The sequence below is a fragment of the Prionailurus bengalensis genome, chromosome D1, assembly GCF_016509475.1.
Source record: "Prionailurus bengalensis isolate Pbe53 chromosome D1, Fcat_Pben_1.1_paternal_pri, whole genome shotgun sequence".
Classification (NCBI taxonomy): domain Eukaryota; kingdom Metazoa; phylum Chordata; class Mammalia; order Carnivora; family Felidae; genus Prionailurus; species Prionailurus bengalensis.
Window position 1 is genome coordinate 57,658,151 of NC_057346.1, and position 26,248 is coordinate 57,684,398.

A 26,248-nucleotide genomic window follows, 5' to 3' on the forward strand; every position below is an offset into this window, starting at 1 on the left:
TTTTCTTCTAAATTTTTTAATTTAGAAATAATTTCAAATGAAGCTGCAAAAATTAAAATAGTACAAAGATTATCCATCTATCCTTTACCCAAATTCACCCGTTGTTAAAATGTCCCCCCATTTGATCTATTATTTGGTATTTATCTAACCATATGTTTACATGTATATTTACATAATACATATGTGTGTGTATATATAACATATATTTGTGTGTGTATATACACACACACACAGTATTTTTTTCTGAACCACTCGAGGGTAAGTTATATACATCATGACCTTAAAATATTAGGTCATATATATATTAGGACCAAGAGAGATATTCTCTTTCATGACCAGAGTTGGTGTTGCCAGATTTAGCAAATAAAAATACAGAACCCTGGGCAAATACCCATAAAAAAGAACAAAATGTTGCCATATGTAACAACATGGATGGAGCTACAGAGTATTATGCTAAGCAAAGTAAGTCAGTCAGAGAAAGACAAATACCATATGATTTCACTCATACCTGGGATTTAAGAAACCAAACGAGCAAGGGGGGGAAAAAGAGAGAGAGAGAGAGAAAGAGATTCTTAATTATAAAGAATAAACCCATGGTTACCAGAAGGGAAGTGGGTGCAGGGGTGGGTTAAATGTGACAGGGATTAAGGAGTGCACTTGTGATGAGCCCTGGGTGATGTATGGAAGTGTTGAATCACTATGTTGTATACCTGAAACTAATATTACACTGTACATTAGCTGAAATTTAAATAAGGACTTGAAAAAAAAGAACCCTGGGCAAATTCCAACAGAAATTAAAGCTTCTGAACTTTCTCTGACTAGGAAAACTGTTATACTCCCTCTTCTGGACACACACTATTCTTTGATTTGATAAGTTGTAGGTCTCTTTAGATACCCCTCAATTCCTAAGCAATAAGCCAAAGATGCTGGGCAAGGTTTCTGGTAACCAGTGTATGTCATAATCTTGATGATAAAATTGAGGGCTGGTTGATTCTGGTGTTGAATTAAAACTTGTATTTCTCCAGTCTTTTATACTTGTGTTATAGAATTCCATCTCTTAGAAGGTCTGTTGATTTAGTAGTGTTTCTCAGAATTGAATTAAATTTAAGAACTGTCTTATAAAAACCACTGCTTATCAAATTTAATATGCATATAAATCATCATTGGCTCCTGTTGAAATACAGATTTTGATTCAGCACAATTGGGATGGGGCCTGAAATTTTGTATTTCTTAATGAGATTCCAGAGGACACCAATTCACTGGTCCTCCTATCAAACTCTGTAGTCAGATCATGGCCACCTATGTCACAATCAATAGATATTTGTTAAATATGTGGGCACTTAGGCCCTATTCCAAAGCACTGAATCAGAATCTCTAGGGCAGTGACCAGGAATACCCTTTTTTTTTTTTTTAAGAGAGAGAGACATGAGGGGGAGAGGAGAAGAAGGAGAGAGGGAGGAAGAGTAGGAGAGAGAGAAGAGAGAGAGAGAGAGAGGGAGGGAGGGAGTGGGAGAGAATCCAAGCTCAGCATGGAGACTGACAGCATAGAGCCTGACACGGGGCTCAATCCCACGATTCTGGGATCATGATCTGAGCCACAATCAAGAGATGGATGTCCAACCAACTGAGCCACCCAGGTGCCCCAGAAATACACATTTTAAATGAATTCCTAGGGAGATTTGAGAACCAGTGATGTATGGGTTTGAAATGCCCTCTACCTTTTTCTCTACTTCTTAATTTTTTGACCTTTAAAGCCCAGTGCTTCTCCCTCCTGCTGCTTGTTGCTTTTACTGACTACCTCAGACTCTGAATTCTTTAACAGTTGTCTGAAGGAAGCATTTTCTCACATACATCTGTCTTCCCAGACACATTTTATTTTTTGAAATAAACAGTTTTGTTATATACTTTCTTGTGGCCTCAGCTCCTAGCATAATGCTTAGCATAGAGTAAATACTTAACATTTGTCATGGACAATAATGGTGACGATAATGAACTATTAATTTCTTTTCAGGACACGTGGTTGTTTCCCAGGCCTTGTGTGATTAAAAGAACCTGCTAATTCCATAAAAGAAACACCCAACTGCTTAGCAAAGACTGTAAATCCCAACCATGGCACGTTATTTTTCAGGAATTGGCACTATGCTCTTTCTGTACCTTGGTAGCTTGGATTTTATTATGGTAAATGGCTTGTTAAAGGGAAGAAAGGAGTATTTTGAATTTATTAGGTCTTTTATCTGTGAACCTTCAAGCACTCTAAAGCTATTTATTAAGTTACTGTAGAGCCAGTAACTGTAAAATATTATTACACCCTCCTTACAAAAAAGCTGACTAGGGAAAGAGCTGTAAGATACTCAGCCAAAATCATAGAGCCATTGTAAGAAGGCCAAACCAAGAAACTGAGCGTCTGACAGGTAAGCCCTGCTCAGCATCTCTCAGTTCGCAAGTTGTGGGACTCTGCAAGGTGAGCGTTCCATAGCAGAGAGGCAAAATAAAAAATTGAAGATTATTTCAAATATCTCATTTCCTCCTCCGTATGCCTATCGTCATTGCTCTTTACCTCTCTTTTGACACCTGGACATCGTTGCTTGTGTTATGGTTAAATGCTGACCCATCCTCCCTCCTTAACTTCTTTGTCTATTTTTTCAGTCATCTTGTTCTCCCTCCTACCCCACTGCAGCAACAGAACTACCAGCTGAAATGTGAGGTTGGCACCCTGGTTCCATTACGAATTTTGCCTTTGAGAAACTCCCTTCACAGGCACAGGCAGTTTCCTCTTTGTTTGTAAATTAGGGCTAGATCACGCCCACCTACCTCACAAGATGGTTGAAGCGATAGAACATGACTGATAAACTGTAAAGCATTAAATGGATAACAGTGGTCCCCTTACTGCATCAATCCTGGCTTAAAATAACTTAATTCTAAGGCCACAATGCGCAGCAGGGTAAGGGCAAGGCGCGTCCGTAAGGAATAGCTTCGAGGCGGATCTTTCTCCTTTGAGGAAAGGGAGAGCGCGCAGCCGCTGGGAGTTGTAGTCTTTGCGGCGGTCTCTACAGATCTCCGGGGAAGAAGAGTACTACAACTCCCGTGAGGTCGTGCGGAAACAGGCCCGTGCATCCTCCCGCCAAGCGCGTACCCCAAGCTGAAGCTGGAGGGAGCAGGGGTCCTGCACGCGCGCCCGGGTCCCCGGAGCGAGCCCTGAAGCAGCGTGCTGGTAGCGGCCTTGGCAGCTGCGAGAAAAGGAGACGCGTGGGAGTGTGTGAGGACTGTTAACAAGGATAAGACGCGTGGCAAGAAGCAAATTAAAAAAAAAAAAAAAAGGCCGCGCCACAACCCATCACACCCCAGTGGATCCTAACTTATGTTACTGCGAAGGCACCGGGACCGTACTCTCCCGCTGGTGCCTCACGCCCCAGGGACTTAAATCAGCTGGGGCGGGAAAGGGTGGGGCCAGTGGCGCGGGAGGCGGGGCGTACAGCGGCGAGGGCGGCGGCGGCGGCCGAGACCCAGACATCTGGGACTGTTGTTGTTCTCTCGCCGCCGGACCGCCTCAGTCCGTTCGCCCAGAAAGAGACCCGGAGCTAGTCTGGTGGGGAGCGGGTGGCCGAATCCCCCGTCTTTCCTGCTTCCGCAAAGCTGCGGCAGGAGCTGGTTCAGACACCTTGCGGTTGGTCTCCGATGCCCTTCAGTGAGGAGGGGGCGTCAGAACCCTGGTGAGCGCATCTCAGCCCCCACCCCCAACTCAGTGTCTTCGCCGGCCCCCAGGCCCTCACACCCCAGTCTGGCTGCCATGGCTGAAAACGCGGAGGGAGACCTGAACTCCAACCTGCTCCACGCCCCCTACCATACCGGTGATCCTCAGCTAGATACGGCCATCGGGCAGTGGCTCCGTTGGGATAAGGTGGGTACCTGTTCAGCCTTGCATCCTTCTGTCCTCCCGCACGCCCGCCCGCCCATGCACAGTCCGCCCTTTCCCGTCCGCACCCGGTGGTCAGCAGGCTGCTGAGAAGATGGCTCAGGCCACGGGGTGGGGGACAGCGGACCCGGGCGTTGCCACCCACGTATGCCTGGGCCGCCTCCCCGGGACCATCTGAGCGGGGATACCTGTGGTCACTTCCTTTTGCAGTGCGCGGAATTGCAGCCTCCCTTTCTCACCCACAGCCCCGCCCTTCAAGTGCATGTCGTCTCTTTAAAAAAAAAAAAAAATATTATTATCGATTATTTATTATTACTTTATCATCATCATGTCGTAAGTTCTACCCTTCGTAGAACTATTTTCTTTCCTCTTTCTTCTCCTTTGACTTCCTTCTCTGCAAACCTGAAAGTGGTTTTTGGTACCCTTTTTAGGTGTCTCTAACCGCTCTCTGCTTTACTTCTGGTCTGGTGTGTTTCCACTTTCCGTCGCTAGGTAGTCGCTGGTGGTTTTCTCTATCACCTTTAGCTCTTGAAAAGGTGAGAGTTCTCTTACCTCTTTATTCCCCTTGCCGGGAGTTATTTTCTGGAGTATCCTGTTCAAAGAATCATGTTTTCCAGGTTTCATATGATGCTCCTGATACGGAATTGTTTCTGCTTTACCCATTCCTTTTCCTCCTCTACTCCCCCCACCCCCTCCAAGTTGTTGGGGTGATTTCATCTTGTGCAGACATATGGGATGGATCTGTGAGAGCCAGAGTTAAAATGCAGCTCTCTCACTTGTAAAAGACGCCACTGGTGACTCCAGCAGAGGAAGATGATCCAAGCTTTTGCTTTGTCAAATGCATAAAATGCATTTGTTGAAGTAGCGAAGGCAGTGTATTTAAAATGGAATTCATAATACTGAATTAAGGAATTAGTATGGTAGTACATGAAATTGTGTTGTACAAAAGAATTTCCTAAAGGATTCACTTTATGAAAAAGTTTTATTTTTACTTTGCTCAGTCATTCATGCATTTAGCAAAAATATGTATTGTGTATTGGGTAATGTTTTCAGAGCCTGTTAGGGCCAGGGAATGAATACTGGTGGTGAGGAAATAGAAAGGGTTCTGCCCTCAACACGCCTTCATTTAGCAGAAAAGACCAACAAATAAGCAATTACAATGAGTTAGTAACTGTTTCTTGGTCATGTGCATCTTAGACATTCTGTTCTTCCTATAGAGTCTAAACCAGTGCTTCTCAAACCTTAAAGTGCTTACAGATCACCTGGGAATCTAAAATGCAAATTTCCGTTTGGTAGGCCTGGGGTAGGGTCTGAGATTAGGCCTCAAGAATGAGCTTCCAGGTGATACCATTGCTGCTAGTCTGTGGACCATACTTGGAGCGGGAAGAATCTCTAGTGTTCTGATTCAAATATCAAATTAAAGAAATAAGTAAGTCCCTTATTACAGAATTTGACCATAAAGATATATTTTTTAAATCAAGTGTGCAGAATTTGTGACATCCCATTAATTACCGTAAGAATGTGTAAAATGCAAATAACTTTAAAGCATAGCATAAGAGCTAAGGAATAGCATACAATAAAATCAAATGTACTACAAACCAACTATATAATGTCTTCAGCAGGGAAACCTACCCAAATTACAAATGAATGATAACTGTATATGTTTAATATAGTTAATTGTTTTTGTTTAAAGCCATCTGCTTTCATTGGTATTTTCAGGAAATGAATGTGGTTGGGCACTTATGTGTCCCTAAAGAGAAAGGAAGACTCATGAAATTTGAAAACACTTGTAGAATTACAACACAATTTAATTTACTAGTAACTACTAAGTATGTCAAGGTTGTTTGACTCCAACAATAGGAATTTGTTTTTCATTGCCATGGATGAGATCTTTTGTTCTCTTTCGGTGCCAGTTTTTTTTTTTTTTTTTAACATTTATTCATTTTTGAGACAGAGCATGAACGGGGGAAGGTCAGAGAGAGAGGGAGACACAGAATCCGAAACAGGCTCCAGGCTCTGAGCTGTCAGCACAGAGCCTGACGCGGGGCTCGAACTCACAGACTGCGAGATCATGACCTGAGCCAAAGTCGGACGTCCAAGCGACTGAGCCACCCAGGTGCCCCATAGGTGCCAGTTTTGACTATACTTTTCCTAATGAGTCTCTTGATTGATTTCTTTTTAAAGATTGGCTGAATGAATCAATATGTATTAATTGTCTATGCCTGGATATTATTGGAATATACTGAAATATAAAAAGACTATAAAATGCATATACACCAAAAAAAGATAACATTAGGGTTGTATTGCTGGCAATTAAATGTTTTATAGGCAGTCCTTATTGGAACAAAAGTAAGAGTGACCTGTGGACTGGGATTATCAAAGGAGACTTTATAAAACCAGGATAAATATAAAAAGACTGAGGTGAGCCTTCACTGAAAATGGAAGAGAGGTTCTTAAATTATATTTAAAGTGCCCTCTCTATGTAAGATATTAGCTAAAAACTTGTGGGAGATACAAACATGAAATAGATGTGGATCATATCTTCAAGCAACATAGAAGGGAAAATAAAACTGAAGCTCGCAAAGGGAACAAGTAGTAAGTGCCTTTAACTGAGGAATAGATCCAAATAATTTAAATAATTATTTAATAAAAATAATAAATAATTACTTAACTGACTCCCCCCATAATGGGAAAGAATGCTTATAATTGGTAAACAAATGTGTATTTACTATAGACTGTGGGTAACCTAGGCTATATATCCCAAGGCACTGAAATTTAGAGTGCAGAAATGTAAAATAATAGATCAAACTTATAGTTTTTATTACATTACACACTGACAGCATAAATAGTCTTTTAGAAGAGAAACTGAGTTTCATACCTGATTAATACCTGTTTAGTGAAAAAAAGGAACCTATCAAAGCTATTGACTATATAGACTATTCCAAGCAGAGACAGAAACTTTGTGTATGTAGAACATTTGTTTCAGCTGTAGTTTAGGGTACATAGAAATTATCAGAAAGGTATGTAGGGATCATAGAAAAGCTTCAGTATGTGTTTATTGGCCTTGAATAAGTAAGAGTGTGGGTAAGTGTTAAAAGGAAAATAATTCCACAAGACAGGGTTTTTACTGGAGCAGTTTGGGGTACTATGGGATGGCATTCTGTTGGTAAATTTACCATAGTCCAGGATCTGACCCTCAGTTTCTATGCTGTCAGACTAATTTGTTAGGCTGTGTTGTCTCAGGATGGATTCGCTATACTCGAAACTGAACCTGATGTCTGAATTCAGAATGAAGTTGTATTTCATTGGTACAGATGTAAAATAAGTAGGTTTGTCTGTAGTCAAGGTATTTTCTAGATGCACCATAAGGAAGTCAAAGATCATGAAATAAAATCACAAGGATTCAGATATATGCCTAAATGTTTAACAGCATTGGCCTGTAGTAAGTAAATGCATCCGTTTCTATGATGGGACTATCTTACCACTGGAACCCAAGTCCATGGATCAAGGTGTTCCTCTTCCTTGCCCAGATGACTCTTCTGTAGTGCTCACTCCCTTCTATGTGCTAGGGCTAACTAAAGCTCCCACTTTCTTCCTACTTCTTTTGATGTTTTTTTTACATCCTATCAAATTACACACAAGTCTTGGCTGGCCTAGAAGCCAGGTTCTCTTTAACATGACAACTATCACCTGTTTCTAATTTACTTCAAACTTTAACTTTTTGAAAGCAGATATAGCCAAAGTATTGAGTACTGCTCAAGTTTGGGTGTTTTAATGTGTGGGTGGGGAGTGGAACAGGACACAGGGCAATGCTATTCAGCCAGTTGGAGCAGCAACGGTTGTATATTGACAAAATGTGCAGGCACAGCTTGGCCAAGGCATTTTGAGAAATAGTGAGTAGAGTACTCTGGTCTCAAAATGTAGGTCTGTGTTGAGAAAGAATAGAATGTAAAGATGGGTTAGGTTAGGTTAGGTTAGGTTAGGGTTATGAAATGCCTGAAAATAGAAATAAAAGACTTCAGTCTAAGCCAGTGATTTTCGGATACCTAGCAGTGAAACATTTGCAAGCAAAATATAGCCCAGTAAAATGGAGGTGAACGAATTCCCTTTTAATCATCATTGTGTGATGGAAAAGACACCCAAGAAGCACCTCTACAAAGGTGGTCTAGTCTAATTTCATGGTATAGAGATCTAAAGAAGTTGTGGAAGTTATCCAGTTTGGGTAGAGCCTGGACCAGAGGTTGGATCTGCCACTTAGTTCAATCCAGTTTTTATAGTAGTAGTTTAGGTTACTTTTTTTGGTTCACATTTTCCTAATACTTAATTTGGTCCTTAAGCAATGAAGAGTACAGAATACATGTGGCTTTATTAATTTTGGGAAATATTAACACTACTACTTGAATTTATTTGTAATGTTTCAAACGTTGTAGAATGATCTAAATCTCATTTGATACAGCAACCTTGCATGGCAGGCAAGCTAGATAGTAGTTTTCCCCATTTTTACAAGTAAAGAAAATTTCAGAAAAGGTAAATGACTTACTCAAGGATGTATGGCTTTTAAGCAGTGGAGTTGAGACTAGAATTTAGATCATTTGACTTTTACTCTAATTTTCTTATCACTGCACTAGATTCTATAACCTGAATATTTAGTAAATGTTAGTGACATCATACACCAGGTTTCAAGGACTTCATTAAAACCATTTTATTGGCCTTTGTAAAACCTGAGTAGGATGTAATTGCAGAATAAATGTCATGGAATTTTTTTAAAGAGCTGAATTTGCGGCTCAACAGTTGCTTTGGTCTCCTTGGCAACAACATTCTCCCTCTGTCTGAGAAATTTAGTACAGATAAATGAAGGTTTGAATTTATTTTCCTTCTTAGAAATGAAATTCATTTTTTCTTTTTCTTTTCAAATTTCTTACATTTTCCCCTCAGTTTCTACCATTTCATATTCACTTCATTTGTATTTATTTCAAAGAAATACATGCTTATGATAAAAAAAAATACAAAAGGGAATATAATAAAAAACAATGTTCCTAACTGCTTCTTCTCATTTTCAATTTGCTCCTTAGAAACCATTTTTAGCTACTTGTTTTTAGTTATTCTCGTGGTTACCATCAAACGACTAAACAATATACTAGTATCACTAGTCCTAGGTTTATTTTATATGTTACTTGGCAAATATATGCTGTAAAAAATCAGAGGTAACTTACATTATTCTCTTCCTCTCCTAAATTTCAATAGTTATGTTGTAGTTATTCTTGTAAGTTTAAATAATGTAATTAGTGCTAACAGTCTGCAGAACAATAAGCCCAACTCACAAATCCAAAGCTCCTAATTGCCCATTTTATTTAAGAGGAGATTGGTAGGGGTGCCTGAGTGGCTCAGTCCGTTAAGCTTCTGACTTCGGCTCAGTGCTCAGGTCATGATCTCACCCTGGGTTTGAGCTCCTGAGATCCAGCCGAGTGTTGGGCTCTCTGCTGTCAGTGCAGAGCCCACTTCAGATCTTCTGTCTCCCTCTCTCTCTGCCCCACCCTTTCAAAAATAAATAAACAACAACAACAAGGGAGACTGGCAGATAACATACATTTACAAAAATGGAGAAAACCTATACCATTTTCACAGAATAACTTATGGATATCAATGACTGACCAAGGATCAAGTTACATAAAACAAGCAGCATTAAAAGCAAGAAAAACAAAGCAATGGCTCCAGAGGGGGGAAAAAAACGAGGTTAATGAGGTACATAGAATTTTAAATTTTTTTAAGTTAAATTTAAAAAGAGAATTCCATCAAATGAGGAAAGCTGCTATGAGAAAGGCATCGAAAATAGGAACGAGCTCTTAGAAGTTAAGAGAAAAATAAATGACTATCCCTCTACCTTTTGCCAAATGCAATAGAAAATATAAAAGCTTAAGTTGAGGAAACTTACAGCAAAAGGAAGTAGGAAATATAAGGGAAGTTGACATGGAGGAACTACCCCAACGTAAAGAAATCTCAGATGACCGTAGTGCCCTAGATCCACATTGGGCTTCAAGAAATGTGTCTTTAAAAAGAGTGCAACATCTATGCATAAATAGTAAAAATCTGGAAGATATTAATGGTATGGTGAAGATGATATGTTTTTCTGGCAACATTTAAAAAAATTGTTTTTAATGTTTATTTATTATTGAGAGACAGAGACGGAGCAAGAGCAGGGGAGGCCGAGAGACAGGGACACACAAAATCTGAAGCAGGCTTCAGGCTCCGAGCTGTCAGCACAGAGCCCATTGTAGGGCTTGAACTCACGTGCCATGAGATCATGACCTGAGCCAAAGTCAGATGCGCTTAACCTACTGAGCCACCCAGGCACCACCACCCTGGCAACAACATTTAAAAAAGAAAAGCAATTATCCAGGGGTCGGTAGAGAGGAAGGGAGGGGAGGAGGAAGGAAGGAAGACCTGAGTAAGCAAGTTATGGTTTGAACAGGAAACCAAAACAGGGCATGATTTTGAACAACTAATTGATAGAGCTTAAGAAAAAAAATCGTTTTGATCTCAATACCTTCAGGAGGTATAGGTAGGTCTGAACAGAAGCAAATTTTATCCACACCCACTACATAGATCCACAATGAACAATATTTAGATGATCTTAACCTTGTGCTTACATATTATTTTCAATTTTGAGGATCAATAAGACGAAACACAAGATTTAATTATTTTTTTATTGTGAAAAAGTACATAACATAAAATTTACAGTCTTACGCATTTTTAAGTGTACAGTTCAGTAGTGTTAATTATATTCACATTGTTGTGAAATGGATCTCTAGAACTTTTTCATCTTGCAAATGTGAAACTGCGCCCATTACATGTCCTCTTTGACCCTCCTCCCAGCCCCTGCTAATAACTAGTGTTCTATCCTGTTTCTATGAATTTGACTACTTTGGATGTCTCATATAAAGAGAATCATACAGTATTTGTCTTTTTATGGCTGGTTTATTTCACTTAGCATAATATCTTTAAGGTTCATCATGTTGTAGCACGTGACAGGATTTCCTTCTTTAAGGCTGAGTAATATGATACACCACATTTTGTTTATCCATTCATCCATCCATGGACATTTGGGTTGCATCCACCCTTGGCTGTTGTGAATAGTGCTGCTGTGAGCACGGACATGCAAATACTTCGTCAAGACCCTGCTTTCAATTCTTTTGTCCTCATACCCAAAAGTGGGATTGCTGGAACAATTTATGTTATCAGCATAAATAGGGTTTTGGCTTATTGTATTTCATTTCATGCTTCTTTCTGTCTTTCAGAAATATGTTGAAATCTCATCTACTCCTCAGTACCCATTGACCCCTTCTCCAGTTCTTTTTGCATTATGGATTTAGTTATTTTGTACCTTTATTGTCATGTAAAAAATTCTCAGGAGGAAGAAGAGACAAGTGCTTGAGGCTTCCATCTTCAACTAAAACTCTCTTTTATTTTTTCAAATTAAAAATGTACTTAAAACTGGAAGCAACCCAGATGTCTTCAGTAGGTGATGTGTAAATAAATTTTGGTATATCCAATTTATTTATTTATTTTGGGAGAGAGAGTGCTCGTGTGTGCATACACACGCATGTGGGGAAAGGGCAGAGAGAGAGAGAGAGAGAGAGAGAGAGAGAATCCCAAGCAGGCTCCACGTGTTAGTGTAGAGCCTGATTCAGGGCTCAACTTCATGAACTATGAGATTATGAGCTGAGCTGAAATCAAGAGTGGGAAGCTTAACCGACTGAGCCACCCAGGCGTTCCAATTCATCGATGTTTTAAAAATGAGTTATCAAGCCACAAAAGAAATGAGCCATCAAGAGACAAAAACACAGTTAAGAAACTTGAAATACATACTACCCAGTGAAAGAAGCCATTCTGAAAAAGTTACATACTGTCTGATGCCCACTATATGTCATTTTGAAAACAGGTAATTTTTGAAAAATGACTGGTTATCAGGGGAAAGGAAGGAGTATATGGAGCACAAGGAATTTTTAGATCAGTGAAGCTATTCTATATGATACTATAATGGTGGATATATGGCATTATGTATTTGTCAAAAGCCGTATGTAAACTGTGGACTTTAGTTCATAATATTGGATCAAGGGCACCTGGCTGGCTCAGTCAGTGGAGCATGGAACTCTTGATCTTGGGGTTGTGAGCTCGAGCCCTATGTTAGGTGTAGAGATTACTTAAAAATATTAAAAATTTTTTGAAAAAAAATGGATCAGTATTGGATCAACTACAGCAAATGTACTGCACTAATACAAGATGTTAACAACATGGAAAACTGGGCTAGGGCATTTATGGGAACTCCCTGTACTATCTGCTTAATTTTCTGTAAACCTTAAACTGTTCTAAAAAGTAAAGTCTAGGGGCACCTGGCTGGCTCAGTGAGTAGCATGTGACTCTGATCTCAGGATCATAAGTTCGAGCCCCATGTTGAGAGTAGAGTTTAAATAATTTTTAAGTTGAAAAAAAAGTAAAGTCTATGCATTAAAAAAAAATATATATATATATGTATGTATATATATATATATATATATATGTATATGTGTGTATATATATATATATATATATATATGTATATATTTGAAAGAAAGGATTTATATTTGAAAGCACCTCCTTCTTTCCCACCTGAAAATTTTAAAATAGGCAGACTGGCTTTTTCTGCCTTTTATTTGGGGGTCTTCTTTGCCCTATTTTAGGATTTTTGTTTAGTTCCTTCAAGTTTTCCACAAGGCCATTAGAAAGCCTATGTGGATATATCTTTGATCTAGAATTATTTCCTTATCTCTTTCTTTCCTCCTATTTGAAAAATCTGAGAGAGCCTGGAGAACCTAATGAAAAGGAATTTGTCTTCATTTGGTTCTTCCAGATTTTACTTGTAAGATACACTGAACTAGCCAAAGAATGTAAGTATTATATTTCATCATCTTAGATTTTCATGGTTACTCCCTGGATTATCTAAATCAGGGTTCTTTCATCCTCTTAGCTTGTTCAATTGTTTTTACATATTTTATATGTCCTGTTTTTTAGAAATATTTTCCCCCAAAACAAAAGGTTTAGTAATTTAGTGCAGATTTTACTAAAATATTTTTTCATGAGTCACTTTATACGTGACTGCTAATTAGCACTAAGGCTACTGCCCTCTGGTGTTGGGAGTGAATGGAGAAAATAATGCTGGTGGAAAATAGACATGTAGGTACTATATCTAATCCTGCATGAGATATTTTATACCAGATAATTTAATGAGCACTGAACCTTACCCAAAAAAACTATGGCATAGCCCTATCTAATGCCCAAAAGAATATGAAAATTGAAAAAAAATAATATTAAAATTATAATATAAATGAAAAATCCTCTGCTTCTCAGATACATAGACCTTTTAGCTTTCAACTCATTAGAAAATCTCTTTAATGTAAATAGTGACTTTATTTTGTGGTTTCTGCTTCAGAATTTTTCTCATCTTATTTGCCCTCTGAAATACTTCATTATTTATACAGGTAAATATTAGAAAAAACCTAAATGCACACCAAAGGGGAAAGGGTAAACAAATTGGAACACTGCAACAGCTGAATAGAATAGGTCGGGGATGAATGGATAAAAAAGTTATGGTATATATTCACCATGGAATATTATTCAGCCATAAAAAACGAGAAAATCGTACTATTTGTGATAAAATGAATGGAACTCGAAGACATTATGCTAAGGGAAATAAGTCAGACAAGAAAGGCAGACACTATGTTCTCACTTACATGTTGAATTTAAAAAGACCCAAAAAACCAAAAGACACACGAAACTCACAGATCAGATTTGTGGTTACCTTATTGGGGGGAGGGTATAGAATTGGAGGAAGGTGGTCAAAGGGTACAAATTTCTGGTTATAAGGTAAGTAAGTACAGAGATGTAATGGACAATTTTATTATAGTTCACACTGCTGTATGATATATAGGAAAAGTTGTTAATAAAGTAGATCCTAGGAGTTTTCATCACAGAGAAATTTTTCCTTTTATTGTATCTATATAAGATGATGGATGTTAACTAAACCTATCATGTAATGTTTTCACAATACCTTCAACCACATGAAGGTTTGGGGCACCAACATGCCATGTAGTCAAAAATCTGCATATAACTTTTGATTCCCCAAAAACTTCATAACCTACTGTTAACAGAAGCCTTACTGATAACATAGTCAATTAACACAGATTTGTATGTTATATGTATTATAGACTGTATCCATACAATAAAGTAAGCTAGACATTTTCTTTTGAAAATGTTAAAATCATAAGAAAGAGAAAATACATTTACATTATTGTACTGACTTTATCAAAAAAATCTGCATATAAGTAGACCTGCTCACTTCAAACTCGTGTTCTTACAGGGTCAGTTGTGTGTGTAAATTAAACCATCATGCTGTACACCTTAAACTTAGTGATGTCAATTATTTCTCAGTAAAAGAGGAACAAAACAAAACAAAAGTAGAGCTGTATGTATTGAAAGAAACTCCAAGATACATTAAGTGAAATAAGCAAGTTATAGAACATCATATGCAATTTGATACCATCTATATAAAATAAAGAGAGAAAGCTAAACTACATTTCTGTGCATATATAGATGCCAGTAAAGGTCTAGAAGGATACATAACAATAGTACTTGCTCCCCCACAGGAGTGGTCTGGGACTAAAGGTAATAGTCAAAATGTCTGTAGCTTTATCTGTATTATTATTATTTTAAACTAGGAAAATATATAGTTACAATTAATAATATTTAAAATACAAATAAAGAACAATTAATGGTCAACTTCTGGGGCTGCTTTTTAAGAGCGATAGGAATTCAAAGTCAGGAAGACTATGTAAGAAGTAGAATTTGACCTGGGCCTGAAAGGAAAAATAGGATAGGAATAGATGATGAATAGGGGGACAGAAAATTTAAGGTGGGAGAAAGAGACGAATAAAATGGAAAATGAAACTGATCAGGAAAGTGAAACTGCACAGTGTGCAAGAACAATGAAGATTCTTTTTTTTAAAACTCAAGTATAGTGTATGTGTTAGACTGCTGTGGCAATTTAGGCTACACAAAGGAAAAAGGCTATCTAGTGTTTATTGAATGATCATGTGCCAGCTGTGTTAATTAATAGATGCTTTCATGTAAAAAAAATCTCTTTTAATCCTTCAAGGATTGTTTGAGGTAGTTGTTATTCTCATTTTTAACCTATATACAAACTTGGGCTCAGAGAAATGAAGAGAGTATTTGAATCCAAAAAGGTTTTGAATTCCTCTGCCCTTTGGGATCTGATTCCCACCATTCCTGACCTTTATTTATATTTGAGGTAACTAGAATTGGACTCTATTGTTGGTTCTTGGGTGATTAATCTGGCAGTATGTAATTAGGATCAGATGGGTTGGAGATGGAGACTCTGAGAATTATGGGTAACAAAGTTTTACATTTGGATGATTACAGAGCCTTCCAAGAAAACTAAAGAAGTAATGAGCCCTTTTAACAATTGTCCTATCCTTTTTAAAAACACAGAGACTGAGAGGCGCCTGGGTGGCTCAGTTGGTTAAGCATCCAACTTCAGCTCAGGTCATGATCTCATGGTTTGTGGGTTTGAGCCCTGTGTCGGGCTCTGTGCTGACAGCTCAGAGCCTAGAGCCTGCTTCAGATTCTGTGTCTCCCTCTCTCTCTGCCCCTCCCCTGATCATTCTCTGTCTCTCTCTGTCTCAAAAATAAATAAAACATTAAAAAAAAATTTTTAACACAGAAAATGATAAACAGCTTCTATTTGGTTACAATATTTTGCCAAGTTTGAATCAGAACTCCTTTTTAAAAAATTAAGTTACAGGTTCAGTTTAAATTCCCATATCTACTTTACATTCTCCTCCATCCTTTCCTCCAAGTAACCAAGGCATATCTAGGAATACTAGAGTTTTGTCTAAATTTCCTGTTTGTTTGAAAAATAGTTTTGTTTTTCATTTAGTCAAGTAAAGATAACCCTGAAAGTTGAACAACTCCTTTAAAAAAAAATCACGTAGTGAAAAATATTTCAATGTCTGAAAACACTCGAATCAAAATTGAAGTATTATATTTTTTATAATATATACTTAATATATAACTTTTGAAAATGTGGACCCTGTTAACTTATCCCTAAATAGTAGCAGAAGCTATAGGGCAAGTCAACAATAAAATAACATCAAATACAGCCTAAGATGTTCTTTCTCTAAGTAGAAATGCCATATTTTACAAAGATAGTAAGTTTCATGTGTGGTTTCTGTAAAGTTAGATTCGTAACAACATAGAATTAGTGTCTTAAATGTTCTCCCCAACATCAAGGAACTTTTACATAGTTATCAGGAAAAACTTAACAGTAAGAGAGCTGATATTATGCAACAGTACAATTCACACCCATGAATTTGTTTTTGTAATTTGTATGTCTTAAAAAAAAAACTCTGCTTCATAAAGAGAATTCAAGTATCTTTCAAGTGTAATTTTTTTTAACATTAAACTATATTTCTCAAATGTTTTATAAAGGGAATTGAAAAAAGCACCTAATATTGTTTGTCATTAATTCATGCATTATAAGGTAAAACCCTGTGTGCATCTGGATTTATGCGTATTTCTTCTACTTTAGTCTCAGCTTTAGAGTTTTTCTATATGGTTTGTTTTTTAGGTGTAATTTACATTTACAAAATTGACAGTAAATTTAATTCTTTTAAGTGTTCCACTTAATGAATTTTGAAAAGTGTATACAGTTGGAAAACCAGCATCACAATCAAAGAGCATTTCGATTACTGCAGAAAGTTCCCTTGTGCCCTTTTGTAGTGAATCCCCTTGCTCCAGCCCCTGTCAACCACTCATCTAATTTGTCCTGTAGTTGTTGTTAATTGAGATATAATTCACATAATGTGAAATAACATTCACCATTTTAGAATGTATATAATTCAGTGGGTTTTAGTATGTTCAAAAGATTGTGCAGTTGTCACCAGTATCTATTTTTTTTTTTAATGTTTATTTATTTTTGAGAGAGAGAGTGGGGCAGGGGGAGGAGCGAGGAGCAGAGGGAGAGGGAGACACAGAATCCAAAGCAAGCTCCAGGCTCCGAGCTGTCAGCACAGAACCCAATGCGAGGCTCAAACCCACAAACCATGAGATCATGACCTGAGCTGAAGTTGGATGCTTAACTGTCTGAGCCACCCAGGTGCCCCACCACTATCTAATTCCCAAACATTTTAATTATCCCAGAAAGAAACCCCGTATCCATTAGTGGTCATTGCCCATTCCTCCATTCCCGCCACCCCCCCCCCCCAGCTCCTGACAACCATTCATCTGTCTAGATTTTCCTATTCTGGACCTTTCATATAAATGGAACCATACTATTGTTTGTGGCCTTTTGTGTCTGCCTTCTTTTACTTGGCACATTTCAGATTTCATCCATGTTGTATCATGAATCAATTGGCTATTTATATATTTTCTTTAGTGAATCCTTTGTCCCTCTTTAAATTGGGTTGTCTTTTTGTTGACTTGTAATAGTTCTTTATTGTTCCTGTAGTTTGCTTTTATAAAAATCATACAATACGTAGGCTTTTTGTGTCTAGCTTCCTTCAGTTAACATAATACTTGTGAGATTTATCCATTTTGTTTTCTATACCAGCAGTTTGTTCCTCTTTATTGCTGAATATTATTCTATTTTATGGATGTACAATAATTTGTTTATTCATTCACCTGTTGATGGACAACAGGCTTTAACTCTTCAGAGTAAATCTACCTTTGAAATTCATTTATAGGTCTTTGTGTGAATATGTTTCATTTCTCTTGGGTAGATTCCTAGTGGAATTACTATTCAGCATTTACTGAGAAATTTTAAAATAGCTATTGGGTGTTGAGTTTTTTCAAATGCTTCCTTTGCATCTACCAAGATGATATTTTTTCTGTTGTTTTTTAAACTGAGACTTTATTGGGGCGCCTGGGTGGCGCAGTCGGTTAAGCGTCCGACTTCAGCCAGGTCACGATCTCACGGTCCGTGAGTTCAAGCCCCGCGTCGGGCTCTGGGCTGATGGCTCAGAGCCTGGAGCCTGTTTCCGATTCTGTGTCTCCCTCTCTCTCTGCCCCTCCCCCGTTCATACTCTGTCTCTCTCTGTCCCAAAAATAAATAAACGTTGAAAAAAAAAAATAAAAAAAAAATAAACTGAGACTTTATTTTTTAAGATCAGTTTCAGTCAAGAAAAGTATGTGTCAGAATACCTAGAGAAAAATAGCAAACATTTGAAATGTTTTATTTTGACTGTCTTTATGGGAAATATTTTTTGTTTAAAGCATAACAGAGACTTAAGTATGACTATATTATTGAACACGTGTGTGTTTTGTTAGAAAAACAATCCAAAAGTTAAAAAAAAGACTATATATATATATACATGTTTTGAAATGAATTAATCATTTTTATCTTTCACACGAATTTTGGCATGTTTAGTATTATACTTAAATGATAATATGTTATATTTAATGTCTTATTTTCTGCTTTTTGAGTAGTTAGAATCTTTATTTCCTGGATATGATTTTTATATTCATTAAATGGTCTCAAGCTTTATTAAGCCAATTATTATTAATGAAATCTCATTTTATATGACAAGAATAGTCATTCAAATTTGTTATCTAAGCCAACTTATGCTAATTTCTACAATGTTTTTAAAGATGGAGAAATTATTTTACTTATATGTGGAATCTGAAAGACAAAACAAATGAACAAACAAAACCCCGGAATAGACTTATAAATACAGAGAACAAACCAGATGGTTGCCAGAGGGTAGAGAGGTGGGAACATGTACAAAACAGGTAAAAGGGATTAAGAAATACAAACTTCCAGTTATAAAATACATAAGTCACAGAGATGAAGAGTATAACATAGGGAATATAGTCAATAATATTGTATTAACATTGTATAGTGACAGATGGTATAACTACACTTATTGTGGTGAGTGAGCATTGTGTAATCTATAGAATTATCAAATCACTATGTTTTAAAACAAATACAACTTTATATGTCAACTATACTTAAATACAAAAAAAAATTTAAGATGGAGAAATTAAATTTAGAATTACACAAAGACTCTTAGATGGGAAAAAATTATTGGTTAGCAAGAGTATATTTTGGACTCTGAGGAAGCATCTGGTTTGGAAAACATGTTCTGCTTCAGGTCTCTAGATTTGGATCTTCAAGCTGGTTGACCCTTAGAAGTAAATGTCAGTTACATTTACCCTTCAGGTTTTCAGATGGCAGTTTCCTATTTTAACTTCTGTTGAGAAATAAACTTAAATATTTTTTTTCTGTAGTTCTATAAAACTGGTATTTGTTGTTTAGGCACTAGCTTCTGTCAGTAACATTTTAAAATGTTATTTACAAGCTTTGCAATTTTAGATATATTTGAGCCACTAAGAAGTCAATTTTGTATATTACCTCACCTTTAGATATATAACAATATTAGGATTTTGATTGCAAAATATATATATATAATATAATAATATTAATAGAGTAGATTCAAGTTGTATAAAAATTATACAATTATTAGGTTTATAAAAGAAGGAGGAAAGAAGATTTATAGGTGAATTCTTCATTGACAAACTTGATTTGTTTTATATGATGATTAATCAGTTTTTTATGTACTTTTATATACATTTATATTTATTGCACATAGATAATACAGAAGCCCCCTAATTATGAACAGAATAGGTTCAGAAAAGCTTGGGTGAATCCAGAGTAATCTTTCATAAATGAATACTAATACTTTCGTTTCATGGCAGGTAGAGTTGGAATGATTTTGGTCTGGTATATACCTTTATTCACATCTATGAAAGTTTGTAAGAGGTTTGTTAAAGGAGGTACTTCTCTTTATATATATAAAGTGCTGCTTTTTTTTTTTTTTAAATCAGTTCTTTCATGTTTTCTTTGAATTTGGGCCTTAAGGACCTATGCTATGGAAAAAACACAACTCCACAGAGTATTATGTAAGAAGACACTTTCTTTTCTTCATTTCAGCCATATAAAGTTGCAGCACTCCATAGGATTAGAACCTAAAGGAAAATTTTGGGTAAACAGGTAACCTTTGAAAATAATGCATGGCTTTAATTCTGTATTCTTTAGCTTACTGATTTCCTACTAAACAATCAGCTTCCTTCCTGATGAAGTATAGAAAATGCTAGTAGTCACTAAAATCTTTTTGGATTTTCTGCAGGATTACTTTTTTGGGGCACTAAAATTATTAGGATTCTAAAATACACTAGTTAAGAGCAACTTTAGTTCGGATTGAATGCATTTACTTTCCAAAAGGAATGTACATTTCCAGAAGGTATGTAAATCAAATAACTTCTCTGCAGACTTACAGTATAATTTTTAGAGCTTTCTTTACCGTTGGCATCACTTGAACCATTTTTTTCTTTCTTTGCTGATTAGTCTGCTCCTATCCTCAAGTAATGAATGCATTGTAAATAAGAGAGCACATTTAGAAAGCAAACAATAATTTGTATTTGAGAAAGCTCCAACATTTGTTTTATTAATAACCTTCTGTGAGTGACAAAAAACAATTTGTGAGGTAAAAAGTATCCATGTAGACCCACAATAGTAGTTTTTCTCAGCCATCAGAGAGAGAGATTTATTTAGTTTTTACCATAAAATAAGTAAAATATAAAATATCCAAACAGTACTAAGGCTGTACAGTAAAGTCACTTTTCTGCCTCAGACCTTATGCCTGGTTTCCCCATCAGAGATAATCACTAGTTTTAGTGTCTTATATTAGCATGGAGTATTTCTGGAATGATGTAAGTATACATATACTTCTTTTTATACAAATTAAAACACATTATGTATGCTTCTGCTTTTCATTTAATGTATCTGAGTTCTATGTGGAAAGAGTTTTAAAAATAATTTGTAGTTCTTTAGAATCTTCATAATATGATAGCTTATAAAAATCATAGTTGTTTGAATATTTTAACAACAAAATAGAAATGTAATTTCATCCTCATGGAAAATGTATGATAATCATGGCTACATAGATTGCCCTTTAGGTGTATTTTTAAACATTTTAACATCAACATCTAATTTAATGTAGTTATGAAATAGTGGAGAAATCTGCATTTGAAGTAGATTTCATTTGCCTGTCACCATAATCACTTAGCACTTTTTACCATAAAAATATACATCTGTCTAATGCATCGTGATTATCCATTTTTATTTTTCTCTAATTTACAGTCTTTTTCAGAAACAGGAATTAGGTTAGGACTGGTTGTAATGTTTATAACAGAGAATGGAATTTTTAGGCCCTACTCTAGTAGCTGTGCAGTTAAACATTAGGAAGTACTCAGTAACCTAATAATATTCATGTCTGGTGGGTCATTTTTGTATCTTATGTAGCTATAATTAAAAGGAATCATATTTGGCTTTATAGTTGGACTTCATTATTATTAGGAACATTATTAACCTGCTCTGCATAATTATTTTGTTGTTGTGAGGTGGTATAGGATTTAGAACCAGACCAACCTGGATTCAAATCCTGTCTAGACCTCCAATGTTAGCTCCATGTTAATAGGCTCTCTAAATCTTAATTTCTTTATTTAACACAGAGGTAATAATACTACCAGTAAGATGCTGCAATTGACATTCTTGTATGAATAAATCTTATTTGAGTAAAGACATTGCTATGGACAGAGATATTTATGGGCCAAAAGGCATATGCAGTTTAAATTTTGGTAGTTGCTGTGATATCATTCTAAAAGGACAATCCTAATTTCTTTTTAAAAGAATTTTAAATCCTAATTTATTTTTTTTAAATAAATAAACTTATTTATTTTTAGTAATCTCTACACCCAACGTGGGGCTCAAACTCATGACCCAAGGTCAAGAGTCACATGCTCTTCCGACTGAGCCAGCCAGGTGCCCTAGACTATCTCAATTTCTATGGCACTAACTGTATGACACTGCCATATACCCTCTACAGAACTGAAACTTTTTAGTCTTCAATTTTGCCATTCTTACACCTATTTTTAAATGTTAGCCATCTTCAAGTCTCTTTGACCTTTGTATCAAATCTGGTAGCATCTTAAACATTGGGAGAATATAGAGTAGCCCAGTTAGTCTTATTGTTTAGATTCTCCTCTTAATAGCTATTCATAGTTTTATGTAGGCTGTGTATTTGTTAGTGTGTGCCATTTATAAAATGGAGATTTCGTGAGCTAAGGTCATTATACGTGTATATACATACACATATACATATGTATATACATATACATACATACACACATATATATAAATTTATATCCATTTTTAGCTGATTATAATTTCAGTTAATCAGAATTTCCATGGCTTCTCATTAGTTTGTGGCATGTACTCTGGTTACTTTAATTCCACTATAACCAGAAAAGCTTTTTGTTTAAATTTTTTTTTTAATGTTTATTTATTTTTGAGAGAGACAGAGACAGAATGCGAGTGGGTTAGGGGCAGAGAGAGAGAGAGACACAGAATCCAAAGCACGCTTCAGGCTCTGAGCTGTCAGCACAGAGCCCAATGCAGGTCTCGAACTCATGAGCTGTGAGATCATGACCTGAGCTGAAGTCGGACGCTCAACCAACTGAGCCACCCAGGTGCCCCCAGAAAACCTTTTTGTTTAAATTATATATTAATATGTTTTTATTTCTTTGCAAGTACAAATCTGTTCTAATATTTAGCACCTTATAGGTGCCTTGGTTTATCATTCTGAATATTCGTTATCATTGTATAGGCCATAGACATAGAAGATCTGAGCTGTTAGTATGGACTAAATCCATACTATATATAGTATGGAAGGGAGAAGTTGTGGTTCACCTTATTTTCATAATATTTGACTCTTTCTCTTATAAGGAAAATACTAGAAAATTCCATTCAAATTTTATTCTTATTATAATTGCACTTCCATTTGAAACTTGCTTGTAAAGTAATAGTTCAGTCAAGAGTATCCATGAGCTTTATGAAAATAAGTTAATGGATGTGATAATGAAATACATAATCCTAAAGTATAGATGTTGGCATGTCCTGCCTCACAAGCCAAGCTTGGACTGAATTTTCATTCTTATTCTTAACCAAGTCCACATTTAACATCTAAGACCTTTTTATGATCACCTTTACTGTAGATACATTGAATGGTTTTCTGTGACTTTAAAGAGCAGAAGGCTTACCTGGTCATTTTGAATCGCAGAGGTTTAGGAAGTAATTGGTAGGCATGTGTTGATGGCTTTTATCCAATAGGTTCCTTATTTCTTTTAAAACTTAAGACAGACTCTAACTTACTTAATGTTGTTTTTGACTAGGAGGCTTATTTGGGTTCCATAGCTCTTAAGTTTATCAATTTGTTAAAAAATTCTTGAGTAGTATTACCAAAAATGCTATGACAATTAGAGATATGTGCATTACCTTCGGTAAGGGTCTGGTTCTTTGGGGGGCTCCGTAGATGACAGGTATTGTTTTATTATACATACTAATATTGATAAGTAGCACTGTGGAACTTATATTTAGAACCTTGTGAAATATGCATAATATTTACTGGCTCCTCAGAAGGGCTTCATATCAGGACTCTGCTTGTGATCCTGATTAAGTCTTAATACTTTTTTATAGAATCCCAAAACAAAAGAGCAAATTGAAAATCTGTTACGGAATGGGATGAACAAGGAGCTACGAGATCGTCTTTGTTGCCGAATGACTTTTGGGACGGCGGGACTTCGTTCTGCTATGGGGGCAGGATTTTGCTATATTAATGACCTTACAGTAATACAGTCAACACAGGTAGGTATTATAAAGTATTATGTATACTTTTTATCACTCTATTTTTTGCTTTATAAATTAGGTAGGCTTTCTAAAACAAAAACAAACTTTATGTCTAGGAAGGTACCTTCTTGTAAGTTAAAAAACCTTGGAACAAATGCTAACCTTTTCTCTTGCACAGAATTTATCTTATAAGTCATTTGTGTATCTTCAAGGTCACAAACTAACTTTCTGATTAAGAGTTCTTATGATTACCATTGTCAACTTCTTGGCATTTACGTTGCATTTGAAATCTTGACAGTTACTTTGCATTTGAAATCAGGACACAGATATTGAGATTTCCAATTAACATAAAGAAACAAATTTAGGAAAAAGAGAATTACTCATTTTGGCATATGGCCATTGATAAAGGTTAACCAGAATATTTGGAAAGTTTAGTTGAAAATATTTCCCTTAAACATGGTTTTCTATATCCATTTGAGAGTTCTTTAAGACAGTGTGTGATGTGATACAATTTATGTCTCCCCATTTTATACAACTTACCCTAGAAACAAATTACTTCTTTTTCTAGTGAAACATTCTCACTGCTTCAAGGAACTATACTTTTGAAGCCAAAATGCATTTAGAATATACTAAAAATAGTTCTGGACTAGAGAATTGCTCAGTAGGCATAATTCTAATCAATACTGTCAAACAGTAAATCATCCTTAGCTTTGTTCTGAGGGAATTCTCCAAAGGCAAAGGCTAGTGCAGAGGATGGAGTAGAAGGGATGATAAGATGACTAGACTACATGGGTAGGATACGTGCCACTTCCCCCATCCCAGACCCCTTTCTTCTCCTCACCCCAAAATTCATCAGTTCACTCTTTTTAATATATTGGTTTCCTCATAAGCTTTCATTTTAAATGAAGATTCCTTGACTTTATAAAAAGGGGTGGAGGAGGTGTTTGAAAATAAATTTCTATAGAAGTGTAAATTTTTACTGGAGTTGAGATTCCATTGTGTGAAAGGGAAAAGCCAAATGGAATCTAATACTTAAGCCCTAGACCTTTTCAGAGTCTAGATAAAGGGGGATAAGACAGATATTTATACCAGAGAATAATAGGATGTTCTGTGAGGTTTTAGGATAGCATCGTTATTATATATAAATTGGGGAAACTAGTCAACGTGGACTATATTAAGCATGCACATGTGTGCACTTACACATACACACACACACACACACACACACACATACACATTCATAGGGAATGTAACCCGTGGACGGGGGGCAAGAGCACCTGGCTCTTGGGGTCCCAAACAAACCAGATTTGACCACTTGCCAATGACAAAATCCAAAGAGAGTGGGGTGGTGGTGAAACAAGACAGGAATTTATATCAGTGATACCAACACCAGGAAGACAGCAGACTAGCATCTCAAAGACTGCCTCCAAAGTGCTGAAAATAATTCCAGGTTTGTATAAGGAAAATGTGGGACAAAGGTAGGGAGGTACTTGCAGGTGGGCAGTGAAGGTCAAGTCGCTCATAGTCTTGTAGTCAATCATGTGGGTCTTGCTGGCTCAGGGTACTCACAGTTACAGTTTCCATAAGGAGATGCTTTGCCAGCATCTTTGCTGAGTTAAGAGATTAGCTGGGAAAAAGAACTTAATCAATTAGGAAATTAGAGCCTAAGGTCAAAATGGAGGTAATTGAAATCCTCTTTGAGGAGCAGGTTGAAAAGAATAATTACACTTGAAAGAGCCATGAAAAAAGGGACCAGAGGTCCCTGGGGCTTCATTTGGTGCCGCCACATAGTTACTTAGCAGTGCCTGCCATCCAGTACTTCAATAAATTAGTATAATTTAGTTTTAGTTGAATGAATCGCCTTGGGCAATTCATTAAATGGAGCTTCAGTCTTACTCTGTCACCTCTTTTTTTGAAGAGATATTGAAAGACAAAAATAGAAAAGGTATCTGCATTCTTTCTTTTTGGGGTCATGAGGATTAAATGTGGCAACACTTTTGATAATGGTTTTAAAGGACTATAAAATACGAAGTGTTATTTTCAGAGATGAAAGCATTTATTGAAGTTATCAAACCATAAGTTAGTTAAATGGTTTTAGTTTATCGTTGTGATATTTTCAGTATTCAGTGCTTCGCTTCTTTTTTTGTCACCAGTGACTGCATATTTTCCTACTTTATGAGATTTTCTTTCTGTGAGATTTTAAAACTAAGGAATTAAGAACGGGATCAGCCATCTTAAGAAATGTTCTGATGAAGGTTTATGTTGCTGATTTAAAATGTTTGTGTCATAAATAGGTCAAATATTTTGGTTGGCTTCAGTCTTATGATTTAGCAAGGCCAAATATGGTCAAAATTCTATTCTCTAGAGCCTTAAGACAAGAAACAATTTCTTTTGGGTCTTCTGACAGTATTTTTTTCTTAGCATACTGACTCTCTTGTCCCCTCGTTTTCCCCTAATGTTTTATGTATCATATTGGATTTAATAGTTACTTAATTGATATTTCTGTGGTATTAAATGAGTCTGAAATTCCAGGAAATAAATGT

At 36.3% G+C, this 26,248-nt stretch overlaps 1 protein-coding gene across 1 annotated transcript in view; it reads left to right on the forward strand.

The window, feature by feature from the left end:
- Positions 1-3,124: 3,124 nt before the first annotated feature.
- PGM2L1 (phosphoglucomutase 2 like 1) overlaps positions 3,125-26,248 on the forward strand; it is a 50,151-nt gene continuing 27,027 nt past the window's right edge. The window contains exons 1-2 of the mRNA XM_043580260.1: positions 3,125-3,898; positions 23,556-23,723. Coding sequence (XP_043436195.1) covers positions 3,788-3,898; positions 23,556-23,723 — 279 coding nt within the window. The 5' untranslated portion in view covers positions 3,125-3,787. The remainder of the gene's footprint in view (positions 3,899-23,555; positions 23,724-26,248) is intronic.